This window comes from Aythya ferina (assembly GCF_964211825.1).
Source record: "Aythya ferina genome assembly, chromosome: 5".
Classification (NCBI taxonomy): Eukaryota; Metazoa; Chordata; class Aves; order Anseriformes; family Anatidae; genus Aythya; species Aythya ferina.
Window position 1 is genome coordinate 27,649,358 of NC_140301.1, and position 26,540 is coordinate 27,675,897.

Below are 26,540 nucleotides of genomic sequence, written 5' to 3' on the forward strand. Positions count from 1 at the left end.
TGTGAATTGTTTCATGATTGCATTAGAGAATTTTCAAAAATACATGTCAAAATGTTCTCTTATGGAGACATCTCAAAAGAAAAACTCATTAGTGCTTGAAAAATATTGCAGTTGCTGTACGTAAATGAGTAGTGTGGTTTTAAGGAGCAAGCAAGGAGCTGTTTCCCAGGAGACCTGAATCCATCCTCTGCTTTGCCACTAGGTGCAGAATGATTTTGAGCACGTTGCTTCTCTGTGCATCACTTTTTTTCCTTTGTAAAGTATAACTATTAATACTTACTTCAGATAGCTGAAGAAAAATTAAAATCTATATGATTGAACATTATACTAGTAGTGATGTCCTTGTGGTAGGAGTCAAATCATTGTAACACCATGTTGAAATGTGGACACAACAAGTTCCATTTGGGGGCATTAAAGTGTGGGTTTTTGTGTTTGTTTTGTTGGTTTTTTTTTTTGATACTGGCAGCTGAAACAATAGAAAGCAACTGTCCATGAAATAAACTGTCTGCAAGCCCAGGCAATGGATGTAGTCCAATAGCTTCCCCATGGACTTGATAGAAAAATTAAATTCTAGGTCTGCAAGACAGGTTTGACTGCAGCTGTCTGTCATCTATTTGTGTGAGAGACAGACAGTCCAAAATGACCAGTAATAGTGGCAAGAGTACAGATGTAGCCAGAGAAACACAGATAATATAATCCTGAGAAAAGATGCAAGGGTGAGCTCTGAGTAGCATGCTGACTGACAAGGGCCTTGGGAACAAGAGAATGCTGTCTTGCAATTTGATTACTATAAGGTAAGGGAATGCAAAAGTATTATCTCAGTAAACATGTAGAATGATCAGAATGGTCATGGACTCTATCCTCAACAACTTATGTAAAAACTAACATACAAGACCCTAATTTTAATGGTGGATTCAAACAGAGTAACAGTGTTATCATTATTGCAGATTTGTTATCTCAGGATATGAGAAACAAAGCTCGTAGACAGAGATAATAAAGAGTTAGCTTTTGGTCAGATAAATTTGTCTGCCCAAAACCTTGTCCAGTATTATTTATTCTCCAGAATAAAGTGTTATATACTTTATTCAAAGAAAAGTAATTGGAGATTCTTTCTGATTGCCTGGAAAAAAAAAAAAAAAAAAAAGACAAAATGTAGACAGATCTGAGATAGGCAGAGCAATATCTTCATTAAAAAAAAAAAAAGTTTCATTTAGGAAAGAGTGTAGTTAAGTTTTGATGTCATACTGTTTTATATAATTCTGTATATTTAGCAAAGAAAAAGCTAATAAATTTGATAAAAATCAAACAAAAGAGTGAAAGTTCATTTTTAAAATGAACCACTTCTCTGAACCACTTCACAAAGAAAGCAGTATTGTCAGCATCAAATGCTTAAAAATCACAAGTTGGAGATTCTTGTGTTTTAAACTGACAACTTTGGATTCTTTTTAGTTGTGTTCTGCATTCTTAGGTTATGCTTATTCGTATTTAATAGATTTTTTTCTACAACGATGAGGACTAGAAGCTTCTTTCATATTTAATGGAAATAAAGATTTTTTTATAATCTTTTGATTCTTGTGCTGAAGCCTTCAAGGAAAATAGCACTAATGCAACTTACAGTATGGCCTTTGAGGCAGGCAGAAGCTTAGACCTTGTTAGTAACAGTGCCTTTGTCGTCCCTGTAAAAATACAGATTTGACAAAATCAGATTTGACAAAATCGGAAATCCTGGAGACTTTCAATTTGTTAAATCAACAATCTCTGACTTTTAATTTGCAAAAAGGCTTCAGTAAAGGGTAGAAGGTAACCAGTTCAATATTACTTCCTAAAATTACAAAACGGGAACAGAATCCAGATTTCTAATCAGCATTCCAAATTGTATTATTATAGCCCTATTGCCCTTCAGAAAATGCCAGTCTACGTAGTCTATAACCACTGCACTTGTCCACACTTTCCTTCAAAAACAGAAATAGAGTCTAGAACCATCAATAGGGGACATAATACACTGGCAAAAAAATGTGATTATCCCATGTTAGTTTCACATAGATAAAATTTCTATGTGAGGACATAGAAAAATGTCCTCACAGTGGACATTTTCATACAAGTAAGATCATAAACTCTTAAATCTTTGCTACTAATGTAACTGCTCCTAATCCCCTTTTTCTTGATCCCACATCACTATGAAATTTTATTTTAAAAATTCTGTGGTACTTTTAATTTTCAAAATAATAAACATAACTTAAAAGCATATTAAATCTAAAATGTTTGCAAAACTTCTATAAACTTTGTCATACTGACACTGAAGAACTGAATCTTAGATCATTCATTAGTTCTCCTGTCCTGTTCTTAATTTCTAATGCCATCATTTGTTTTGGTTCAGCCTTTACCATTTGTATTGTCCATCTTAACAGCTGCTGATGGCCCAGGGGATCGATTCATCATAGGGGAATCCCAGGCTGGTGAGCAGGTGAGTACAATTTCTTTTCTTATTTTTCTTTTTAAATGCATTTTTCTCTTGTAAGACATTGCTTTGTATTTGGACAAGCTTTCTAGTGCTCCCAAACTCAACATTAGGAAGTAGGAAGTAGGACACAGCTGCAGCAAGCCTCCTGCTGTGTGCCTTGAGACATGATTTCAAACAGCAAGGTAGTACAGTTACATAAGGAACTAACGAGGATATCCCAAAATACTTCAGAGCATTATGCTGACATGTCCTATAGGACAGCATACAGTAATGTTTTGCCCTAGTACAGTGTTAGAGTACATAAGGTTTCTAGTGGTATTACAATTCATAAACAGAGAGAAGCAAGATTTAACCTTTTCTGCTAATAGATTTTAAAAGGGACATCTGCTCAATAGCTGTTTCCACAAACTGCTTGCATATTTCACAATGACACCTGCAAATGGAAGTGTAAGAATTTTGTAAGTCTTTAAAGAAAGGTAATGGTCAGAACAATCTTGAGGAAGCCTCAGAAGCCTAGTTTGCCTCGTGTGGAAGCACAGCAGCCTGGTTTGCAGTATTGTTCTTTTTCTGTTTGTTAAATCAAAAAGAGTGTTTGTGCACTTTAGCAGATAAACGGATTGAGTTTAAGAGCAAGTGCAGGCAGCACCCATTCATTACCTGCTGTGCTGTATAAATATTCGTAATAGACACTGATTCACTGTCAAACTCAAGACTGCATTTGATAACATTCCTATACTAAACATGGAAATCTGAAGCAAAATACATGTAGATGTATTTCAAACAGTTGTTTCAGGTTTTAGAAGTTCTGTGTTTCAAATTGTTTCTTTGTGTTTTTTTTTTTTAATGGATTTGAACTGCCTTCAAACACATAATAAACACAACATTTGACTTTGCTAATCATAGTAGATATGGAGAACTGTGAAAATATTTTTTTCTGTAGTTCTCATCCATCTTCATGAATTACAATTCAGTGCCATAGACATCACCTCAGCAATGATATGCATATAAACTTATGAAATCTGTAAAATGACTTTAAATACTCAAAAAATGTAAACTTATAAATCCAGCAATATTTTAACCTGCCTTGGATTTTTAGCCTGTCTATGTTTTCAAACATTAGTCCAGAATCCAGAAGACTGAAAGCTATTTCTACAACCCTTTATATGATCATTATAAAATGTCAGAAAACAGCTGAGCAACCTGCTGTGCTATCAATTCTATCATTATTTGCCTGTCATCAATATTCTCACTTTGCTAGTTAAAAAGAATCACAACACAGTTGCTTACAAACCGTTCTGGTGAAGCTGTGTCTAATGGGAAGAACTGCCCACAGGTCTAAGGGGTTTTAATGCCCTAATCAGTTCAGTATGTTTGTATAAAGGATGGTAGGGAAATGCAAAATTGTTTCCCTCCTATTAAATACAGGAGCTCACAAATGTGTATTTGCAGGGACAGTCTGTCCCACCAGATTAATGGGAATGGTAAGCCTCTCTGGCAAAGAAGAAAAATTGGGCGGGGGGAGGCATGCAGAGAGAAAACAATTCTGGAAACACCAGAGCAAGTAAGAAAGATGAGGCTGTTGACTCTGAATAACTGGTCAGAGGTTTTCTCTTGGGCCAACACATCTTCATGTTCGTCTCCTTCCCAAGAAATGATTTATAGCTGTAGAAGTCTCCTCAGTCTCATTTCACCCTTCAATCACTCTCAGCAGCAACATACTGCTTTTCATGTTACAGACCAATTAACTGAATGATTCACAGCAGGGAGTTCAAAATAGGTTTAGATTTGGTTCCTCCTGTAGGGAAAAAGGTTATGTAAATGCTACTTAGAGAGGAAGAAAATGGGACTGAGAACTCTAAAGCAGCCATACAGCCAAGCTAGACATTATTGTATCAATTTATAAATTCTGTATTATTTTCTTAATTCCATTTCCAGATCATCATGTTTATGTTAACAGACATTTTTTTGTTTTGCATTGAAGAAAACTTTCAGAAACTACCCTGCTTTGGAGAGGTTAGGTCACATTTGAGAGCACTGCTCAAGAGCCATCAGCACAGACTCTGTGAAAATCGGACCATGGGGAGCAATGATTTTCTTCCTATAGACTTGAATATCTGAGTATTAGAATTTCCTGGAAGACTTTATAAAGATGGTTTTAAGAGGTGCTGCAACTAAGTGTAATATAGAATGGAAACAGACGTTCTCATCTATCTGTTAACTTGGCCCTTTTTACAGAAAGGAGCGTGGGTTGTTACAAATCCTGCAGGAGATGTGTAACGATGTGTAAGACAAAATGCCTGAGATGGGGCTATGCTCAACAGCTTATTTCTGGGTTTTATTCAGTGATTAACATAAATAGATTATCATTGATGAAGGTGAAGGGCAAATTATGTACTGCCCTATTGCAGGTAAGTATGAGATCTCAAAGGCCTTTAAAAGAGCTTCTGTGAAATCGTTGTGCATTAATATACTTTCTGAGAAGCAATCACTTCTTTATCTTCATAGCCTCTAGCATAGAAGAAGGAAACAGCCCTGCAGACTTATGCAGAAGTCTGATGCTTGTCTTTTCTTCATAAAGTTAATCTGATCAAATTCTCAAAGGACAAAAAGGAAGCAAAATATAAGAGCAACACATCTGATTACAAAAACAAATGTTATTATATCATAAATTTGCTTAAATGCTTTACATCATTACATCTCAAAGATTAACTGCCTCATCTAGTAATAAATTCCAAAAGCATGGATATTTATGGTGCATTTAATCAGCATAAGCACTGATTTCTGGCAGAGTCCTGTATATGTATTCTTTGTGATTCTTGAGGATGAAAAACTGTATTTTAAATGGGAGAATGTTTTGTGCTAAAATACACTGGTAAAATAAAAGACTTTAATGCTTTAGTAAGATCAAAACAATATTACTTATTTGTAATGTATCTATACACTGTATGTACAACAATACGCAAAAGAGCTCCCTTATTCCATGGCATAAGCTTTGCTTTCTGCAACACTCATTTTCATAAAAGTCAAAACACCACATCGGACAAGATTATTTTCACTTAAGCTTTAAGCATGTTCAGTGTAAATGGCTGCACCTCAGCTAGTCATCCATAGCTCATTGAATAGTCTGTGGTGAAAAATACCATTTAGAAGAAAAAAAAAAAAAAAGTATTTGTTTTATGTCATCTGCATAAGATACCCATTTAAGGATGACTTTAGTCTTGCCAGAAAAGCACATGAACCATAGCATATGGCAACTGTGAATTTTTATTTATTTTAGCATTTTATTTATGTTCTTCTCAAAGGATTTCCTTTACCCTTAGAAAAAGGTCAAGATGCAATTAACTCCAGGCTCAGCTGTTTCTTGGGATACATAGGTCACTGTAATACTGTGGTAAACCAGGAACAAATCATTTCCAGCCCTTTCCTAGTGCCTTTGTCCCAATGAACAAAATACAGCAGCCCTTGAAGTACATATGTAATATTCATATTTCAGACATTACAGCTGTGCTGAAATGGAGTAGAATAATGGACAAGGCAAACACAGCTTTGCACAGTTGAAACATTGGCCACCTGTCTCGAGTTTACAGATGTCTAACAGCCTCCTGTCAAAAGTCATGGAGTATATCACTCCATGTGATGAGCAGATATTGACGCTTGGAAAGCACTGGGTTGCTATCAAATATGTGCTAATCATAGTCAGTCTGAGAAGTCCTGGATGGGTCACAGCTGTGAAGATCTTTGTGTATTATGTATACTAATAACAGTAAAGCCCGAATAAGTTGGCCTTACTAAGGCACAGTGTGGAGAAAGTACTTATATTCCAGCAATAATATTCACAGTCATCACACCAGCTTCTTTTAGTTGCATTTTATCAGGAAGATTTTCCTTTTAGTTATTTATTTCTCAAGTGGTTGTGGTCAAATTACAATTTTACTCTGGAATTTGAACATACATATTAAAATAGGCTGCCTGGTGTGAAATTTTATTAAAACCACGCCATTTGTTTTATCCTGTTGTTCTGGTATTTTTCTGTTCTTTGTATTCTTCCAGTGAAACTTGTTAATGTACTGTGACTTTACATAACTGTAGAGCATTATAAATTTCAGAGTTTGCTAAACTGACCCTCAGAAAGATTCTGCATGAACTAGCGTTGAGCTGTCTCTCATTATGAGGAAAGCTGCTTAAAATTGAAGCAGGTGGTTATATTAGAAATTTGGAACGGTTTAGTTGGAAGGGACGTACAAAGATCAACGTGTCCAACTGCCTGACCACTTCAGGGTTAGCTAAAAGTTAAATCATATTATTGAGGGCATTGTCCAAATGCCTCTTGAACACTGACAGGCACGGGCCACCAACCACGTCACTAGAAAGCCTGTTCCAGTGTGTGACCACCCTCACACTGAAGGCATTTTTCTTAATATCCATCCTTCTTTTTGTCAGACTAGACAAACCAAGTGTCCTCAGGTCTCCTCATGGGACACGCCTTCCAGCCCTTTTACCAGCTTTCTTGCCCTCTTCTGGACACATTCAAGTACCTTAACATCCCTTCCACATTGTGGAGCCCAGAACTGCACCCAGTACTCCAGGTGCATAAATTCAGTGGGAGAATTGCCCCTTCTGACCAGCTGACTATGCTGCAAGAGTATTTGCCCCCTGGACTGCCAGGGCACACTGCTGGCTCACGTTGAGCCTGTTGCTACCAGCACCCCTAGGCCCCTTTCTGCTGGACTGCTCTCCATCTGCATCTCCCAGGGTGTGCTTGTGTCCAGCGTTACCCTGACCCAGGTGCAGCAGTCTGGGACACACTGCTGGTGACCTGCCAGGCTGAGGTAGCCTTGTTCGCTATGACCCTTTGAGCTCTGCCGTTCAGCCAGTTCATCATGTGGTGTGTGCCTGTTCACCTCACAGTTGGACAGTTTGTCCAGAAGGATGCTGTGAGGGATAGTATCAATGTGTAACACAACACATGACAAAAATCCAACCAAAACAAAACAAAGAAATTTAAACCTTGAGGACCAGAATATTGTACAGATATATTTATCAACAAAGACTTAGTAGATTTTTGGTCATTTGTGTTTCTAAAGGTCTTCATCTAAGTGTTACTCTTCTTAGCCAGTTATTTTTCTCAAGCAACCAAAATACCTGTATATTTCACCTTCTGGAAGTTGTTCCTGTGATAGGAATCCAAGGGAGAAAAGTGAAGCCACTTAATATGTGACCTAAAAGTCAGATGGGAAGCAGTTACCTAATGATATTCAAACATGTTGGAGTTTATATCTGTCAATATCACTAGCAGTACATCAAGATTCTTGACATATAAAAGAATTTTATTCCTTCAGATTACTTCCATAATGTTCAAGTGGCTTGAGATTTCTCCTTTCAAAAGTAAATCATTTTGTTTCTTTTTCAGCCAACTCAAACTGTGATGCCTGGTCAGGTAATGCGAGTTACAACTGGTGCTCCAATCCCATGTGGTGCTGATGCAGTGGTGCAGGTGGAAGATACAGAACTCATCAGGGAATCAGATGATGTGAGTCACAAGTTAAAACTCATTTTGTTTTTGTATGCAGCAGCATGTGGCTTATGAAGCAATCCTGTAAATATGAAAGATAGTCCTGTACAAGAGCTCTTCCATTAATCACAGAAGTTTGAGGAGTTTCACATTGGATCCTAGTAGCAATTCTGCTTTTCCAGACTGTAATAACAGTACTGCAGACATGCCTGTCCTGACCTTGATTTTTCATTGTGGTTATTGTACGCCAGCACAAAAGTTTTTGGGAGAATGATTGAGTGAAAAGCAAATGCCTCCCAGAGATCCATGATGGCAGTCCAATTTGAGTGCCCAGTATATTCACATTTTTAAATACAGAGTAGTGGCAATCAGACATTTTATTTGCTTCTTTTCTACTGAGTTCACATTTAGCAGCAGAACAATCTGCTTTATCCTTCAGGATGATCCCAAAATTCAGCAAGGTAAGGACTTTAGAAGTTCTTCTAAAGTCACCGAGTTGGAGGGGATTTTTTTTTTTAACACATCCCAGAATAACAGGTTGAAATATTACAGTGCAGCATTACTGATGTAGTTAAAGTTGAGCATGACTTTCTGCAGGCAAGTGAACTATTTTAAGGGCTGCGAAATCCACAGAATGATTTAGATTATCTTAAACTATGCTATGAAGATGGTTCTTCGTTATCAGAGTTGGTATCATTTCAGCAAAAGATTCCTAAAATAAAGCCTTCTAAAGAACATAATTTTGCTATTACTTTTAATTTTTGTGTGTAATGTATGTTCAGCTGACTCAGTCACTTCTAAACCCAATCCATCCGTTTTCAGGCTTTGATCCAGCTTATCCACTGTCCCTAAGGAGAAGTAATATTCAAAAACTTATTTATGGTTGTGGTTGTAGAACAGGACATTCCAAACTGATGTACCTGGGAAGTACAGCACACCTATTCAGCAATGCCAGGGAACTTTCAAAACTACAGAATTTCTAAACAACCTGTTGTCATAGCATTTAAATGGTAACAAATGTTTTTTTTTCTTTTCCTAAATCTGGCTCTGCACTTGGTGAATTTGGTGTATTTTGGAGAATATGTCTTCTACACATACCTTTCCATAAATGTATATGTCTGGAATGAGGGTTTGTATCATGTAACAAGGGGAGTAAGTGCCTCACCAAATTTTCTAAGTTTGTTCAATGGAGCTCTGTGCTTTAAAAAGAGAAAGTTACTGAATGTAAGACCCCTGAAAACCAGGAAATTGGTAAGGTGCATATTCATCTAGAACAGTCTAAACTCTGTTTAGTCTGAAGAGATTTTCCAGCATACCTATAAATTATATTAGCACTCCACCTCACAGGTGCTGCAGAATACTACAGAAAAAAATAGGAGTACTGTAGTACTAACTGGGTAAACACAGTTGTCTTAACAAAGCAAAATGTGTTTTTGAAGAAGGCTGGGATATGTTTATAGACAACTGTATCCCAAACAACCCGTCTTAGACTTCCTAAATATTCTCTCTTCCCTTCTGTTCAGAGAATTCCTTCTGAATCATTACCTTGTCTTAGATAGCTGATTTCAGGACACTATTGTCATGTTTGCCATCATCTGACAGTTTTTACCACAAGAAGATATGTCTCTTCTTGTCACAGCTTCCCAGCTCAGTTTTGGAAAGAAGTGTGTGCATGGTTCTCTGCTCATATCAGCCTTTGCTCTGCTGCTGTTCTGACTAGCTGCTCCATGTCAGCATAGCTACATGCTAGCATTGCAATCATAGCTGGAGTGTAAGTGCATGAATTCTAGTTTTTAAAGCCAATTAAGACAGCAAAAACTGAAACATATTCTCATGATTTTGTCTCATTCCTTATTACTGTAAATGCATAGATTTTTACATCTGATGAAGTCAGCGAGCTGTCTAGGCTGGCTTCCTTCCTGACATGGAATTCCTTGAGTCAGTCCTGCTTTGAGGTTACAGATGTGTATTTGTAAATTTTATCTTCCTGTAAATGTAATGTTGGCTTTACTGCTTGTTAATTGTTCCATTACCCTTACTGAACAGGTTTTCTGTGGCCATTGCCCACCTCATCATGACAAGAGTATCACATTGCAGAGTAGCATACATGATATTTCCTGCTTCTTCCTTAGATGACAGCCATCCTGGATTCCACTGTTCATGTGCATGTTCTCTTCTACGTGCGGGAACAGATTCTTTGTCTATGTGCTTAAACTCTAAGTTTCATAGCAAATGGTCAGCCACTTTCAGTATCCTTTTCCTGCCTATGAGTGTGAGGTAGAATACTTCAGTTTCTGCTTCTTCTTGAATACACAACTCTGATAATCATGTACAGAAATAGTACAGTTTAGTTGACATGTTATTTTCATCTCCTTTTTTATGCCTAGTTGGTTACATATTTCAAGAATGTTTTTCTTTTAGAACTCCTTCAGGGCTGGGATTTAACTGAAATTAAATCTCTCATCTGAAATATGTTCTTCTGAAAAGATAGAGAGTACTTTTAAAAGGAGTTTAAACATCATAGCAAGGATTCTCCAAATGACCGTAGAAGTCACAGGCCTGAAAGGAATAACATCAGTTCATCAGGAAGAAAATTTCCCATCAGATAGCCAAATGCATGGCCATTGAGAAACCTATCCTTGCAAGAGCACTTCTACACTTTTTTGTTTTGTTTTTTTTTTGAGCTTTTATGTTACCTTGTAGGAAAAAGGAGGCCAAAGTGATCAATTAAACAAGAGTACAGTAGGACCAAGCATCAGTATATCAGTATGGATGTTGGCTGCTAACAACCATCAGAGTAAAACACTCAAACATAGTTCAAAATATATTAATATACAAGAGGAATACTGCCTGATCCACAGCAAATGGAAATTGTTCTTAACTGTCATATCTTTGTGTAAGCCCTACTTCTAGCAACTCTGAACTACTTTGTATTTCTAAAGCATTCTGGGATATCCCTCAGTTCCATGAATAACAGTCTCTGCACATCACCCTGTTGCCCACGGTCACACTTTCCACAGAGCTTTCCAAACCTGGGGTTATTAAATTCCTCAAAAGCCTTTTTAAAATTGTTTTCCCTAATCCAGAAGCCCTAAGTAGGACCTTTTTTATTACTCAGATGTGTCATTGGCACTCCTCTTGATTCTCCAGAAATGGCCTAGCTATTTTTAAATGTTATTAAGGATATGGAAAACTAAAATTTTCATAACTGGCCAACCATCCCCAGAGTGTCATAAACAATAAAATAGCTATTAAACTAACTTATGTTCCAGATTTTCATCACAAGCCTAAATTATCTTTTACAGCTTCAGATGGGGATAAGGGAGATAAGGACATCTTGGGCTCTAGCACAGCCATTTTGGACACTAGCTGCCAAAAACAGTCCCTTATCTTATACTGGAGGAGCAGGTATTAAACAAACAGAATTTGTGTTGACAGCATGCCTTGGAAATACTGTGATAAAGTAAGAAATTAGACCTTTTCAGGGTTGATGTTGTTTTGTTTTTTAATTTCCTCTTTTTCAGGTGTTTAAATTTATCCATTTTCACAGAATGCAAACAGAATCATAGTTTGTAACAGCATGTGTTACCCTTAATGCTGGGGCCTTTCTTTTAAAGCTTTGAGGCACTTAGTTTGAACTCAGAAAATGCAGTCCCTATTGCCTTTAAGAAAAGAGATAGCAAATCCCTATGTCCTACACAATACTGTCTTTCCTGCAAAAATAGTATTGCCGATGGTAAGGACTCGCCTTGTTTCTATTGTAATATTAGTGTCTGATTTATAACTTTGTAGTACTTTTAAGTATGAAATACTGCATCATAATGTAAAAACAAAATCTCTGCCAGTTTAAGTACTTGTAGATTTAGTGCTTCTGACAGGCTGGCACTATCTCAAAGCTGAGTATATTCATAATCAAACCATTTGCAGGTTTATAAATTAAATATTAACAGTGTAGGTCATATACCACCTATTGGCATTGAACAAATCACCAAATCACTGCAACCCTGAAGAAATAAACACATATTAAAGTAGGCATCAGACTTTTCAGGCCACTTTCTCATGTTCATAGTAAATAAACATGATGAATAAGCATTTTTCTGGTGAGTACAAAGCTCTCAGATAGGAGTTTCCTCTATAAGGATCTACTTGAAGAGCTTGAAATAGTTAAGCTTGTATCTTCTTCCTACCTTTCTGTGGATGTAGTGGCATTTTGCCTGACTAATGCTGTTTTTGAAATGCCATCTTTGAAATAGGCTTGGCTTGAGAGGAAGAGAAAGAAGCCACTTGGTATACAAATCAAAAAACAAACAGGGCATCGCACCAGAAAGATATATAAGCACAGGGATCATAAAAAAGGAAAGTATGTATTCAGTGCTGGTCCTTCCCAGAAGTCTTATAAAATTATTTAGCACACATTGTGGTAAAGTCTTGTTGCACAAATCAGGGAAATTACGATGCTTAATTATGATTGCACGAGTTCTCAGTGCAATGAGTATGGTGCGCTGTGTAGAAATCTGAGACATTAAAAGTGATTAATCTTGTCTGAATAGCCCAGCTGACTTCACATGATCTCTTTGTTTTTAAAGGGCACTGAAGAACTAGAGGTTCGAATCCTGGTGCAAGCTCGACCAGGACAAGATATCAGGTCTGTAAACAGCCCATTTCATAAACAGTAAAATATCTGTAAGGAATAGAAGGTCTGGTATTTTTTGCAGTCATTGTTTACCCTTAAGTAGTACCGACATTTTGACAATCTGACTAATGAGCATCCCTGAACTCTCCTCACCTGGAGACAGATCAGTCAAGGAAAGATACTTTCAATCTCATTCTGTTTTCCTTACATTTTTTTCTGTGCTACAATTTTCAGGCCTATAGGACATGACATTAAAAGAGGTGAATGTGTGCTGGCTAAAGGAACTCACATGGGTCCGTCCGAGATTGGTCTCTTAGCAACTGTTGGAGTAACCGAAGTAGAAGTTAACAAGTTTCCAGTGGTTGCAGTCATGTCAACAGGGAATGAGGTAAGCAAAATAACTTCAGACTCAAGGTCTGAATTCCTCTATCTTTCGCATTACTTCTATCTTCTGGAAAGTGACTTCTACCTTATTTCCAAGTAGGCTGGCTTTTTGAGCTATTGTAACTCATGCTGACATCATTCAAAGTAACTCATGCTGACATGAGGTGTTCATGTGAGTGATCAAGCCATAATCAGCCTGTTGTGTTTCTTCCGCCACAGGATCATAGATCCTTGCTCTCTCACAAGTCTCACACACTGGATTTGCCAAAATTTTGGTAATGCATCCAGCCTTGTGTCATCTGCTTTTCTCCTGCCAGCAAGGGAGGACCTGTAGGGTACTCAGGGTTGCAATGTATGTTGCCAGTCATGACTGGAAGAGTAATTCCTTTTGAGCAGTTCTCCTCTGTAACTGTTGTGCAAATGGCAGGTAACTTGTGTCTGAAAACTGAACAGTACTGGCAAATGCCCTTCTGCAGTATTCTATCTTAACACTGTTTTATTAGTAGCCCATGTTGAAATCCAGGCCATCTCCTGTTGCTAGAACTCCAGACCAGCATGCTAATTGTCCTGACTTTACTACATTAGAAAAAGCAAATTCAAGATTAACTTATTTTACCAATTCTAAATATGTTGTAGGTTGACCTGAGTCAGCAACTAAACACCCACACAGCCACTCACTCATTCCCCTCCCTGTGGCAGGACAGGCGAGAGAAATCTCAGGTGTCACAAATCCAAAAGATAGCACTCATTTGTGTAAAGAAACAGTATTCCAAGGAGACTGACTAATAGTATTCCTTGTTTTATAGCTACTGAATCCTGAAGATGACCTCTTGCCAGGAAAGATTCGAGACAGTAACCGTTCAACTCTCCTAGCTACAATCCAAGAACATGGCTATCCAACAATCAACTTGGGAATTGTGGGAGATAAGTAAGTACCATGTGTTAATAGAGATGTCACTTCATAGTCATGCAATTCAATGGCATCTGTGGAGAAAAGAAATACCACAACAACTGTCACTCGTTGCAAGTGTCACTGAGTTGTGTCAGTGCACATCTTGGAGAAGACATTTTAACCTTTTCATTCAAAAATTAAATAATTCTATTCTACTATTAAGAGGAATCATTTGATAAAATTTTTATTGAATGCTGCTTATCTTGTTTTGCCTTCTGTTTGTTGAAGTATCTATTACTGCTGCAAATTGAATTTACTGCTGCAATACAGGCACTGTATTTAATACATGTAAAAGCCCACCTCTGTGGAGACAGTTCTACAGGAACTATACTTTTTTCTGATCCAATGAAGGGAGAAGGAAAGTTTCTCTCAAAGTTAATTTTCCAGGCCAAAATTAATTTAGAGTATAAATTTTTGTCAGATTCTCAATTACTGTCAATTGGTGAAGGCCCCACTGGTGAATATTACTGAACGTTTCCACGAATATGTCAAAGTATTCAAAAGAACCATTTTTTTTTCCTTTACTGGTTTCTCTATTTTGATTGCGATAGAGTGACACCCTGTGATCAGTCTTTCTGTTCATCTGGCAGTGATTGCACCTTGTTTCCCACTGGTACTAAAGCCACATCTCCTGTTGAGATCTCTAGAATAAGTGATTGAAGTGTTCAGTCTTTTGTCCTTTGCAAGACTGTGCAGTGCCTGTTATCTATGGCTTGAGTTTCTCATAACATATTTCCTCAATTTATTGAGCCCCAAAGGCTTTGAACTGGCTTTCTTGTTTCACATTTTGGGTATCAAACCAACTGACAGAGTTGGGAGTTGTTCAGGTTCACCTTCACCTGTTGGAGAAGCATGGTATTCCTTACATGTGGTTAGAAGTAAGGCCAGATCAGAAAGAAAAAAAAAAGGGAAGAACAAATCACAGCATTTGCATTTCATCTTGACTGATAACAGAATTCCCAAACAGGGTTATTGCTAGGGAACAGCTCATTCAGAACCAGACTTCCTTAGTATAAGATCCAATACAAAATATAGCTTGAGAGAAAATATATGAATGGGCTGACCAGTGTGTGGTTTTATGATATCTGAACCAATCTGAGTGTTGGCTCCAGGAAACGCGGTTGTATTTGAAGCCTTTGTACATGGAATGTGATGCAAAGGAACCACAGTGGTTCTTAGAGGAAGCAAATCCTTCTGGATACTCTCTCTCTGCACCCAGGCACCCCTCTTGCTTCTCTGACTGGCAGAATTCAATTGTTGTTCCAAATAATAATAGATACCAAAAACCTCCTACCTGTGAATGCTTTCAATTTCAGGTGGAGATTTCATAGAGTCTAAACTAATGCAATTATTCTTTCCAGGAATGGTACCCAAATGTTCTGGATCTCTAGAGCATCTTGTGTATTATAACAACTTTTAAAGACCTTAAAGCACAGGTAGCAGAGTTTCCAAATAAAACAAATATAATCAGAGATCAGGTTCTAGATCCACATATATGAGAAAAAAGGAGACAGCCACAAAAAAAAGCTTAGTCATAGTCAACTCCTGTGAATCACTGCTATACAAAAATAGGGCCAGCAGGCTTTTTTCCCAACAAAATATTGGAGTTGGAATTTTTTTCCACCTGTATGAACAAATAGTACGGTTACTGTCATCAAAGCACTAACAAGAAGCTACATTAACAATGGGTTAATTCAATGGAAAAGATACTTTCCCTGAACATCTTTGTGGTAGCCCATCTGACGGAGTATAAAGTTTGCTTGTTCTTTATAGTCTTTATAGCCTTGCCCTAACCAAATACATAGTCTCAAATTTTCTGTGAAGTTAGCGCCATCAAATGGAAAGTCTAATTTAGGGTCATCAAGCAAAATTATAGCCTTTTACTCCGTTGCCTTCAGGAAGTTTTTCTATAACCTCCTAGCTCCTGAAACCATACAGATCCATGGGCATAGAGCGTCTGTGAAGATGATTAACCTTGAAAGCTCTCAGTAATAAATACAAATAATTTTAGTGACATTTAAGATCCAAGTAAATTTTTTACTTTTCTGGCATAAGTATGTTTTGCAACCCTTTTTTACTTGTTGAATGTGAGCTGAAAAGCAGACAGCAAACATATCAGTCAAAGGTAAACAAGTGTCTGCAGCTTTGCTTTCAGTTTTGAGGTTGATAACTTTTGAATTCCTTCTATTAAAACGTTCTCTGTCTCAAGATAGTATTACCTTGGCAAAGGTAATAAGAGATTCTTTTCAAGCTTTCACTTTCATGCTTGGGGAGTCATTTCTGTAGAGGTAGTTACTTTAGTTTATAAAACAGAAATAGTGAGCCTCCAATTCTGGAGTGATTTTGTACTTCACAGTAGTTTTGAAAGAGTAATTTGATACTGTTGACTTAGACAAAAATCTTTACCACCTGATACCAGCATCTTCAGTCTTTCTTTTTTTTTCACACTTACATGCTCAATTCAAATATTTACAACAAAATGCATCTGAAGTTCTGTTTCAGTCAAAGGAAAAATCTGGTTGTGCAAATTAGTTTGATAATCAGTATTATCTCATTATGTAGTAAAGTTACTGGGATAATGTTGTCCCTGTGGATATTTCAGTATATATCTTTCTGACTAACATGACTGCTTTGATGGAGTACCATGGCACTTGAAAAAATGCAAGATTTTTACCAGTGATCTTATGAAAGGTACAATTTTGATGTTTTGGTTAGCATGCTTGTAGAAAAGATGAATGAGCATTTAGTGTCTGTTAAATGGTTTACTGGAGTTAAACCATAGATTGTTTGTGTGTGTTCATATATATGTGCAGTTTATTGTGTACCTATGTACATATGTATATATATTCACAGTGAAAAAGAGGAAGACTCTATATCCCTGCAATGTGTATAGAACAGTTGCAGTGAAATACTAGCAAACAATACTTTTAAAAAGGAAAAATTAAAAATTTATAATTGTTTCTTCAGAGACCTCACTGTGACATAATTCTCCCTTTCCTGTATTTCACATTTTGGGCTTACATTTTTTCCTTTTTTTCCTTTTTGCTTATACTTCTTTTTGCTTATACATTTTACTGGGTGTGGCACTTCCTGTCATTTGACTGGAGTTTGAGAGAACAGTTAATAGGGAGTGCAGTTGAATATTACTATTGTTATAACAGGTCAAGTTTTCTAACGAGCTTGGAAATTCTTTCAGTCACACATAAGGAGCTAATATTCAAGAGTGAAAATTGTTTTAGGGTAATATTTGCGAAGACAAGGTTAGAGGTTCCTGTAACTCATGTCAGCACGAGTCACTCAGAGGTATTTATGTAAGAAAACAGCATGTCCAGCTGAGGTGTGAACACAGTGACAGATGCTTCAAAGCCCGGGACTGTGCTATACAAGGACACGTTCCAGCAGAGAAGGTGAAAGGATGGAGGAGCATGGAAGCTCTGTGGGTGGCCACATAGTAGTTAGGTGCACTTTAGAAATGCCTTTGCATATGAATTTTATGCTGTTTTAAATGGCCACTGAAGTTTTACTTCTATATTTGTATTCTCAATAGAAACTAGTATTTTACTTATTTTGGACCATTTTAATAATTTCTGAGATCGTTGTTGTTTCCATTCTCAGAAACTATGTATCGGTCTTGATATTCAAAATTTTAAAAAGCAAATCCAAAACATAGAGAGAGAAACTGTAGTTAAAAATCCTAGAAGCAAGCAATAGGAGAAAAGAACAGACCTGGAAAATGTTATAGAGCTGAAGCTATGGCTAGGTAAAAGACAAGATTTTCTCTGTGTTCTTAGCATATAAAAACCAAGCAGCCTGAAAAGCACACATCTCTGAGGTAGAAATGAAGAATATTCCTCCAGAACTACTCCAATATGACAGAAATACATGCAAAGCCAGGAAGGGAAGAACCCTTCTGATGTTGTCCTTCATGCCATCTTTGTCTGAATCACAGAATCACTTGCTAAAAAATTACAAAGACAGCTGACCAGTTAAAATTGGCACTCCAATATACTTTTGTCAGTTTTTTCATGTAGCAAGACCAAGTAAATAAGGCTTCTAATTCCATTTCCTTTGCTTATAGTCTGTGAAATTAGACACTTATTTGTAAGCCATTGATCAAAACAAAAGTTACATCTCTGTTCTGAGCTACAGAACTCAATTAACCTAATTATCAGGATATTTTTGTGTCTGTTGATTTCATTTGTGATGTTCTTTGTACCCAATGGTTATTTAAAGCTGTAACGTTTAGCCCTAGCAAAATCTGCTATAGAGTGAGCCTTCTGTTTAGAAAGTCATCTTCCATTTTGAGTTTTCCTTTTATAGGAGACTCTTTTATTAAAGTTGATGAAAAATTTTGATCACGTATGTAATTAATTCAGTTTCCTCATCTGCTTCTACCTTTGTTTGAGTGCATTTTTCTCTTCTCTACATTCTTTTCCCTGTTTTCTAATTTGCTTATCACTTTTTCTCAGAGACACATTAATAACATTAGCTGCTTCCAGCTGCATTTTCATTTATGAGCCTCTGATTGCACAATAGAGACAGAAAGAATTTCTTCTTCCTTCAGGAGAGAAATTTTGGAAATTCACATTATCTGCTCAGTTGCTTTGAAAATTGATCAGAATAGTTACAAAATCAGCAGCATCTTAACTTTCTTGTATGTTGTGTGATCAATAAGCATATGAGAGCTCTTCCACGTTCGAGTGATTTCTTTCTCATTTATATGCCTCTATTTTATGACATCGGTTAACATAAAGCTCCTAAGTGACAGGTAAACCCATTAAAAATCACCCTTGCTGTTGTGACATTACTGTATGATATCCCTAGAACAGAGGTTTTGAAAATGTCTCCATATATTCGAAGGGATACAAAGACCTGACTCATTCAAGGATTTAGCCTGCTTGAATTTAATACTTGCCGTCCAAAAAGAGGTTTAAATCTTTTGTAGTTGTGTGGGTTGCATGTAATTACCAGTATTATAATCCAGATGGAACATCTGGAGTGGAGGCAGAAAATTCTGCATGCAGTATCAGTTTGACATATATCAATCATAATAGGAGTTAGAATATGAGCTATAGGCGTAATTCAGACAGAATCCTAGCCTCTTCCCTGTACCAGTTTAATGCCCAACTTTGCTACAATCAAATACATGTTGCAGAATTACAATTACTAATGAAATATAATTACTAATATCATCTAACAAATAACTGCACAAAAAGCTCTGTTACAGGAAAGGCAGGCAGTCAAGTATTACAATATTAGATTTTGCTGAATTGGCTCCAGTTCTAGATCTGCTCAAACAATGATGGTGTTGCAAAGGGTGGTCATAGCCTAATGAATCCAGGGACACTGGGTAGTGGTTTGAAGGTAGTTCATATAGGGAGGTCTTCGTCATGCCCTTCCAAAAGGATACTCTCTTTATCAAGCATAAATGTTTAATGTCTGTCACAAATCTCAATAATCATTAGGGCAAACTCAGATACATTGCAATATGTGACAAGTCATCTCTTCCAATGCACACAGAAGAATCTGGAAGCACAAAGAAACATCTCAGCCAAACCAGAGGTGAAAACAGAACTTCAGTCCCAGGGGTCCTCTGTACTGGTAGGAAGCTACATAGTGTGACACATAATGGCGTAAAATTTCTGGTGTGAGGCTAATGCACAACTGTGTGTCATTCTCATATTTGTCCTCAAAAGTCGTGGACTTCTTTCTGAATTGGCATTTCTAGAGTCACCACCCAGAAGTATGACACTGAACAGCAAATAAATAAGGAGGTCAAAATGCTATGAAAATTCTCCTACATTTACAAATGGAGGGAATCTGTAAATGTATTTGTTGGAGAAAAATAAAAAACTATTTTAATTCATAATGTCATTTGGGCACATCTATAGTTTGCTGGCCTTCTTGTAGAAGATCATTGTGAGAGCCTGAGTATTACATAGAGTTTAGCAGCTTTCCAGAAAAAATTCTCAATGTTTGAAACTGCTGACCATAATGATGATTAAAGCAGAAGCTGAGATTGCTTATGAAATATGAAAGTCTTTTGTATGTCACTTCCTGAGACACAGTGACCCTATATCAAGAATCAGAGACTGACTTTGTTCTCTGAAGAACAAATGAGGAAATGAGACTATTTCAGAAAATGGCAATCTTAGGAAATCTGTCAGAAACAGACTGACATCTAAACTTATGACCTGAATAGTTTTAGTATTTTCCCATGACTGCCAAACGGCATTACCATGCATTGGATCTGACTGACCCTTTCTGTGATGACCTCTGAGGAGAAACCAGGTGAGGATTTACAATTTGATAAAAAAAGGATTTTAGATTTCATGTTAGTAATGTTGGTGTGTATCTATAACAGTATAACATTGTACAATCATATTAGCCCAGTCTTCTCACATTCCTAACTCAGAAAGGATCTGTGTTTGCCCAGAAATGATCTTTGAAATGACAGACTGTAGCTGCTGTGTGCAGGATCAACTGAGCCTGGTTTGAGAACTGGGGGCAGTTGCTATTGTTGATGCTCAGCTGAAAAGAAAAAAGGGCTCAAGAGCTGCACAATGACTTTCAGTGACTTTCATCATTGGGTCCATTTCATCTTGAACATCTTATTTGCATTTTTTTGAAAGAGACATTCATAAATCTTCATGTCAAATGAAGATTTTTTTTACATTTTACATTTACTTGTCTTACATTTTAAGACAATCAGAGGAAAAAACAAAGTCTTTTACTACCTAAAGAATATAAAAGGTATTTGTCTGTTATAGACAGAATAAAACATAGATTTCACGTTACTTCATATTTCTGTTACAAAGGACACTATCTAACAATGATTTATTCTCAGTCAAACTGACTTGGAAGAAGTATATGTATAAGGAAATGCTCTCTTCATAAAATAGAAATTCATAGCAAAACATTAATTATTTTAAATATGGTCCTAATAGCAGTAACTATTTCAATTTGTGACATTTTTTGCCCAGTTGAGCCAACTTCTGAAACTTAGCTCTTCACCCTTGTGAGAAGCCTGTCCAACCTATAGCAGAACTGTGGTGTTCCCTTACACCCCTTTCTCTCCATTGCCTGGCCTCTCAGGGATGAAACCTTTCCCATGACTGTTTTGGATATTTGGAGCCACCAAGGGGGACACAGCCAGGCAGAGAATATTCCTTTCACCCCAGGAGCCTCTCTCCTTCCCTGGCTCTTTATTATACCCCTTCTGCTTCCTTTACCCTCAGGAAGCCAGATGTTTTTAAAGAAGAAGGGACACAGAGCTTCCAGAACACTGCGGAGACAGGCCTACCAGATTGGTGAGCACCGTTTTTAAAACACTTGGGACATTGAGGCACATGCATGCTCACAGACAGGCTCGTCTAGGTGTCTGTCAATGCAGAGCTTTGAGCACTGATTCTACCGATGGTTTCCACAGAGAAGCAAATGGTATTTTATTCTGTCCGTCAGATGGTTATGCACAGTGCACTATAGGCATATATGGCTCCACAATGCTGATAGAATTAAAGTTCTGTTAACAGCAAGAGAGTTTATATTACTCATCAGTAGCAGGGAACCCCTTTATCCTTCACATTTTTTCCCTTTTCAAAATAGAGCAAAATAGGAATACACCTGCTTGTAGGTAGTAGTGGAGTACACCTCTAGGGAAGCCACTGTTATGACTCTTCATAACTTATTTTTATGCATACTTATTTTTCCATTACCATGCTGATCATCTCTAAAGCAGGCTAACTGGAATGTTTGTGAAATCTCTAAACAGTCCACTATGCTTTTTTTTCCCAAAAAAATAGACATACAATTATATACTATCTCCTTATATATGTATATATGTATGGATATGTACTTACCTCCTATCACAGGCAGGTCAAAGGGCAGGAGTGATAACAAAAGGGAAATAAACTATTTGTAAATTTCTCCATTAACAAAAAGAAAAAATGGTTTGTATAGTTTGATTCTTGTGGGAATTAAAAGTGGACAGAAAAGTAATTAAAAACCTATTGAAAGCTAGTACCTGAAAACTTCAGGCATGTAAGGATTCTCAGTGAGGTTAATAAGCCTATTTTTATAACAGAAGGTTGCAAGATTGAATTATATCTTAACGTTTGCTTTGCATACTAGAAAAACAAGCTTCTGTGCTCATTACTGAATCAATCTGTCATACCTGTAGCCTTCAAAAGACTCATTCTTGTTTAGCAATTGGTTATTCCTGCTGAAGCCAAATTGTCATAAGTCTAGATCTTCCTCATTAAATTGACTAAAGAACAGCCCACTAGAATCTTATGCTATATTCTACACATCTCAAAAATCTTAACTGCAATTAGCTTACAAGCACCTGCAGTCTTTAAAACATTTTAATTAAATGTGAAGAACATGATGTAGATTGTCTGCCTTTATCAGAAGTTGCCTGGAAGCTGGATCAAGCAGGAGCTGATCAAATTCCTCATACAAGTCTAATCACATATCATTACTAACAACTTAAATCTAGAGGGCACATATTAAAAGAGCCTTTGGGTATTTCTAAGCTGTGCTTGGACAAACACCAACAAAAAGAGCTGGTATAGTAAAGCCCTGCTACCTGTAGCAGGAGAAATGAAAAAATGCTTTTGCTTCTGGAGCTGAAGAAAACAACATGAGCATTTTCTTACATGAAAAACATCTTTGTGCTTGAAAGGATATAGCCAAGTATTACAGATACAAATGAAGTTCTAGTTTCTTCCATTGATTACCAGCTGTTAAAAAAAGTGACTGGCTCACCTGAAACAAGATACGTTTCTATTCTGTTCCTTCTTTTCACTTAGTTCTCATAAGCTGTAATTTACTCTTCATGTAGAATTTGCATTATGTTTTAGTATTTTTTATTTTACAATGTTTTCTTAAAAGAAAACAAGCAAACAAAAAAACTATTAAGATATAGCCAGTAACAAGAAAAAAATGTTGAAGGCACTTTCCTATTTTCTCTGACCTGTGGCTGCCAGGTTAGTTTTCTTCTGGAGACAGACTTTTTTTCAGTTGACTAAGTCATGTTTCTGTGAAAGTTTGTGTTTTTCAGAGAAAGCCTTCATTTTGAGGCACTGCATTTAGGGACTGCATTTCTGCCTATCACAGAGACATGTCTACTGTAGTTCAAGAGCAATTACACTAATTTACAGAATTTAGCTCTTGAATTCTTACTTAAAATTGAAGCTAAAGCAAAATGTTAATAAGGTAAGAAATTCCACGATGACTATGTCATGACACCATGTGCCAGATTTGCTTTCTATAAGCACCTAGCACTAGTTAGATCAGTCGCAATATTCTACTTTCAGTGATGTCTGTATAAGCCATTTCTCATATTCCGTAACTTCTCAGAGAGAGAACTAACCAGTAGAACCATATTTACTCTTCAGACTCACAAATGCACTGTCATCTTTACTGATGAGCAATGTTTTTGGCATTGATTATTGTACTGTGAGTTGTAATCGTCAGTCATATTAGTTCAACCCAACTACAATAACAATTGTGGAATATTTTCCACTCTAAAAGTAAAAAACTTTTCAGTGAATCCGTATAGACTAAGAAGGCAGATAAAATAGAAGATGCTATATTTATTATTGAAATCCCATCCAGCTTTCTGGAAAATATAATGGATTTCTGGTAGGTATTGGAATTGAATCTCTAAGGTTCATTGTCCTCAACCAATAAAATAGCCAGGGAAAATTTATTAATTAATGGAAATCAGCAGTTCTCAGACTCCTCCTTTCTCATCCTCTCAGACTCATCCTTTAAGCGGATGCATGCTAGTCTGGATTTAGAGTGGATATTAGTACTGTTACAAGCATCTAAGCATCACGCTTTTGTCTCCAGACACTGGGGAAATAATTGTCCAGAACCAGTTGACCTAAAAAAAAGGAATCCTTTAACACTTAAGTTTACTCCAAGACAGCGTTCTACCAGCAACAACACCAAAGTGCTCAGTGGTATACAATGGCACAGCACCTGAAGACCAGCACCTACTATCAAAAGTTTGTTCCTGTACTTTCAGTCTTGATGAAAAGTATCACAGTAATTCAGAAGCAAGTGATTGCAGATGAATGAATGTACACAAGCAGCAGACAAGAATGGGATACAGAGCCAACCATCAATGATGTAATGCCATCGTGTAGGAATGTGCTCCACAGTGCATAAAGCACATGGCTGCTACAACACAGGAGCTTTTCCTATTGCATTCCCACTGCTATCTCCATTTTTAATATCTCTGGTCTTTTGTCATTCTGTTATATATATGGGTGGGAGTCTTCTGAAACAGCCCATAAAAACAGTGGAGTAAAGTACGTTGTCACCCAGATGCAAAGTTTAAGACATTAGACAGATCTCGTGGTAACTTGAATGAGAGCTGAACACCTCTAAGCAAAGTCTTTTTGAGTTCATAGATGTAAACATGAAAAAGGTTACTCTGGGAAATAGTGTTCTTATTTGCAGCAGCATCAATTAAAGGAACAGCAAAAAGTAAAAAAGACAGGTTCTTTTTATGTTGCTATCAGATAAACAAAGCTTGCATACTCACGTTAAACAAGCCAAATGCTACAGTAATTATTCCAGCTTTCCTTACAAGCTGGCCTATATTCTTAGGAAAAACATGTTGCATCTGTTCAAAGTGATCCAGGGGAATACCACAGAAGGTAGAAGGAAGAAACATTATGAGAACATGATGGAATACAGTAGAGAATTTTGAAACAAATACAGTTTAAGAAGAGTGTCCATATGTTCTTACATACATCATCAAAAAGTTGAATCAGTTTCTACTTTAGAAAACCATACTAGTCAAAACACAGAGTTCCTACTACATTCAAAATACACTCTACAGAAGTTGGCTTTAGTTAGCTAAACCTTATGGGGCATCTATTCACTATTCCGCATCCTGCAAATTACTGATATGCAAAATACTCGTCTCAGCCATGAGGTGAGAAGTGGGTGACAGACTTTGTCTTTATGCCCAGCTGCATCCATCTCTTCATTTTGAAATCTGTCACCTCAATTGAATGAGCACGAGAAGAAAAATGAGTTAATCAAAAAGGATCAAATCCATATCCTGCCTTTCCTCAAACGGAAATGTCATTGCACTTGATGAGATCTCTGTCTGAGTACAGTAAGTACTCTTGGCTTTTTTATTAAAGTTTTCATTTATTACATTTTTTGTTGTTTTTCCTCTTTCTTTTTTCTAGGGTAGAAGTAGAAACTATCAGGATCTTTTCACACAAGGAGAATTTCTAGCAGGTCCTTGTAGTTTTGTTAAATCTTCTGGGAGATCTGTTTAACAGAAAATAGGCCTCAGAAGATGTAAAACCAGCACAAGCAAGTGTTCCACATGGAAGCGACCATAAAATGCTAAACTCTAGGTACCTGCAGATGATGGCACATAGACTTTCAAAGTTTGCCATCAACTGCTATAGTTTAGAGGAGCAGCTGATCTACTTTGGTCTTCAATGTGATTAGTGTAGAGCCAATGCTAGCACTTCTGTTTTCACTATGTGTGCAGGAATCTGTAGATCCTCTGAGTCCGTGAGGGGCCATGTGTGAAGGGGTACTTATTTCAGCATGCAATTGAAATGTATAGTACATTTTCAAATGAAGTAAAACAGTAGACAAGAAAGGTTATCCAGCTCTTCTTTTTACTCGCATAAGGCACTTCTGCATGCATCTGGCACATTATGATGCATGCATATCTTTTTGTATGTATGCCCAATATATTTGTAAAGCACTGAGGTTTAAGGTGCTAAATGTGGTATTTTGCATGCACCAATTTAACAAGTAGTTTTCCAAAAGATTGGGGTTTATGAAAGCCTGGGCTGCGGTATAGAAGAATATGACTATCAAAAGAATTTGTATTAGTCATCCGACAGTAATAGCTGTATATGGCAAAGTACAACAAGGACTGAAAATGACTGTCAGATAATGAGATTGTTTTGAACAAATGAGACTGCTATGGCAAGAACTTGGTGGAAATGGTCCTAGAAATCAGGAATTAACTACAGATTCTGTACTGTGACACGGCGACAATGTATTGATAAAGCAGTCCTAACTAAATGTCCCAGTTCAGTTTTACAGGATCACATGTTTTACTACTGAGGTCATGCAGCTCATGATTTGTTCTTGTTTTGTAAATTAAATGATATAACTGAACAGTTCGTAGAATCATAGAATCAGTCAGGTCAGAAAAGACCTGTAAGATCATCTAGTTCAACCTTAAACCTAGTACTAACTTCCACCACTAAACTATGCTACTAAGTTCTACCTCTACACGTTTCTTGAAGACCTCCAGGGATGGTGACTCAACCACTACCCTGGGCAGCCTACTCCAATGCTGCACAACCTTTTCCATAAAGAAATTTCTTCTAACATCCAATCTAAACTTCCCCTGACACAACTTGAGGCCATTTCCCCTCATCTTATCACCTGGTGCTTCAGACAAGAGCCCAATGCCCACCTCGCTATAACCGCCTTTAAGGTAACTGTAAAGTACAATAAAGTCTCCCCTGAGACTTCTCTTCTCCAAGCTAAACACCTCCAGCTCCCTCAGCTGCTCTTCATAAGGCTTGTTCTCTAGACC

The 26,540-nt window shown here is 37.1% G+C and overlaps 1 protein-coding gene across 19 annotated transcripts in view; it reads left to right on the forward strand.

The window, feature by feature from the left end:
* Positions 1–26,540, forward strand: part of GPHN (gephyrin) — a 279,302-nt gene that overhangs the window by 239,778 nt on the left and 12,984 nt on the right. For 17 of the 19 annotated variants that reach the window (XM_084521331.1, XM_084521346.1, XM_084521348.1 and 14 more), the window contains 5 exons: positions 2,409–2,464; positions 7,872–7,991; positions 12,560–12,618; positions 12,841–12,994; positions 13,797–13,918. In XM_084521331.1, coding sequence (XP_084377457.1) covers positions 2,409–2,464; positions 7,872–7,991; positions 12,560–12,618; positions 12,841–12,994; positions 13,797–13,918 — 511 coding nt within the window. Of the gene's footprint in view, positions 1–2,408; positions 2,465–7,871; positions 7,992–12,559; positions 12,619–12,840; positions 12,995–13,796; positions 13,919–21,180; positions 21,272–26,540 lie in introns of those variants that run through there. The other 2 variants (XM_084521340.1, XM_084521341.1) reach the window with 1 other exon arrangement.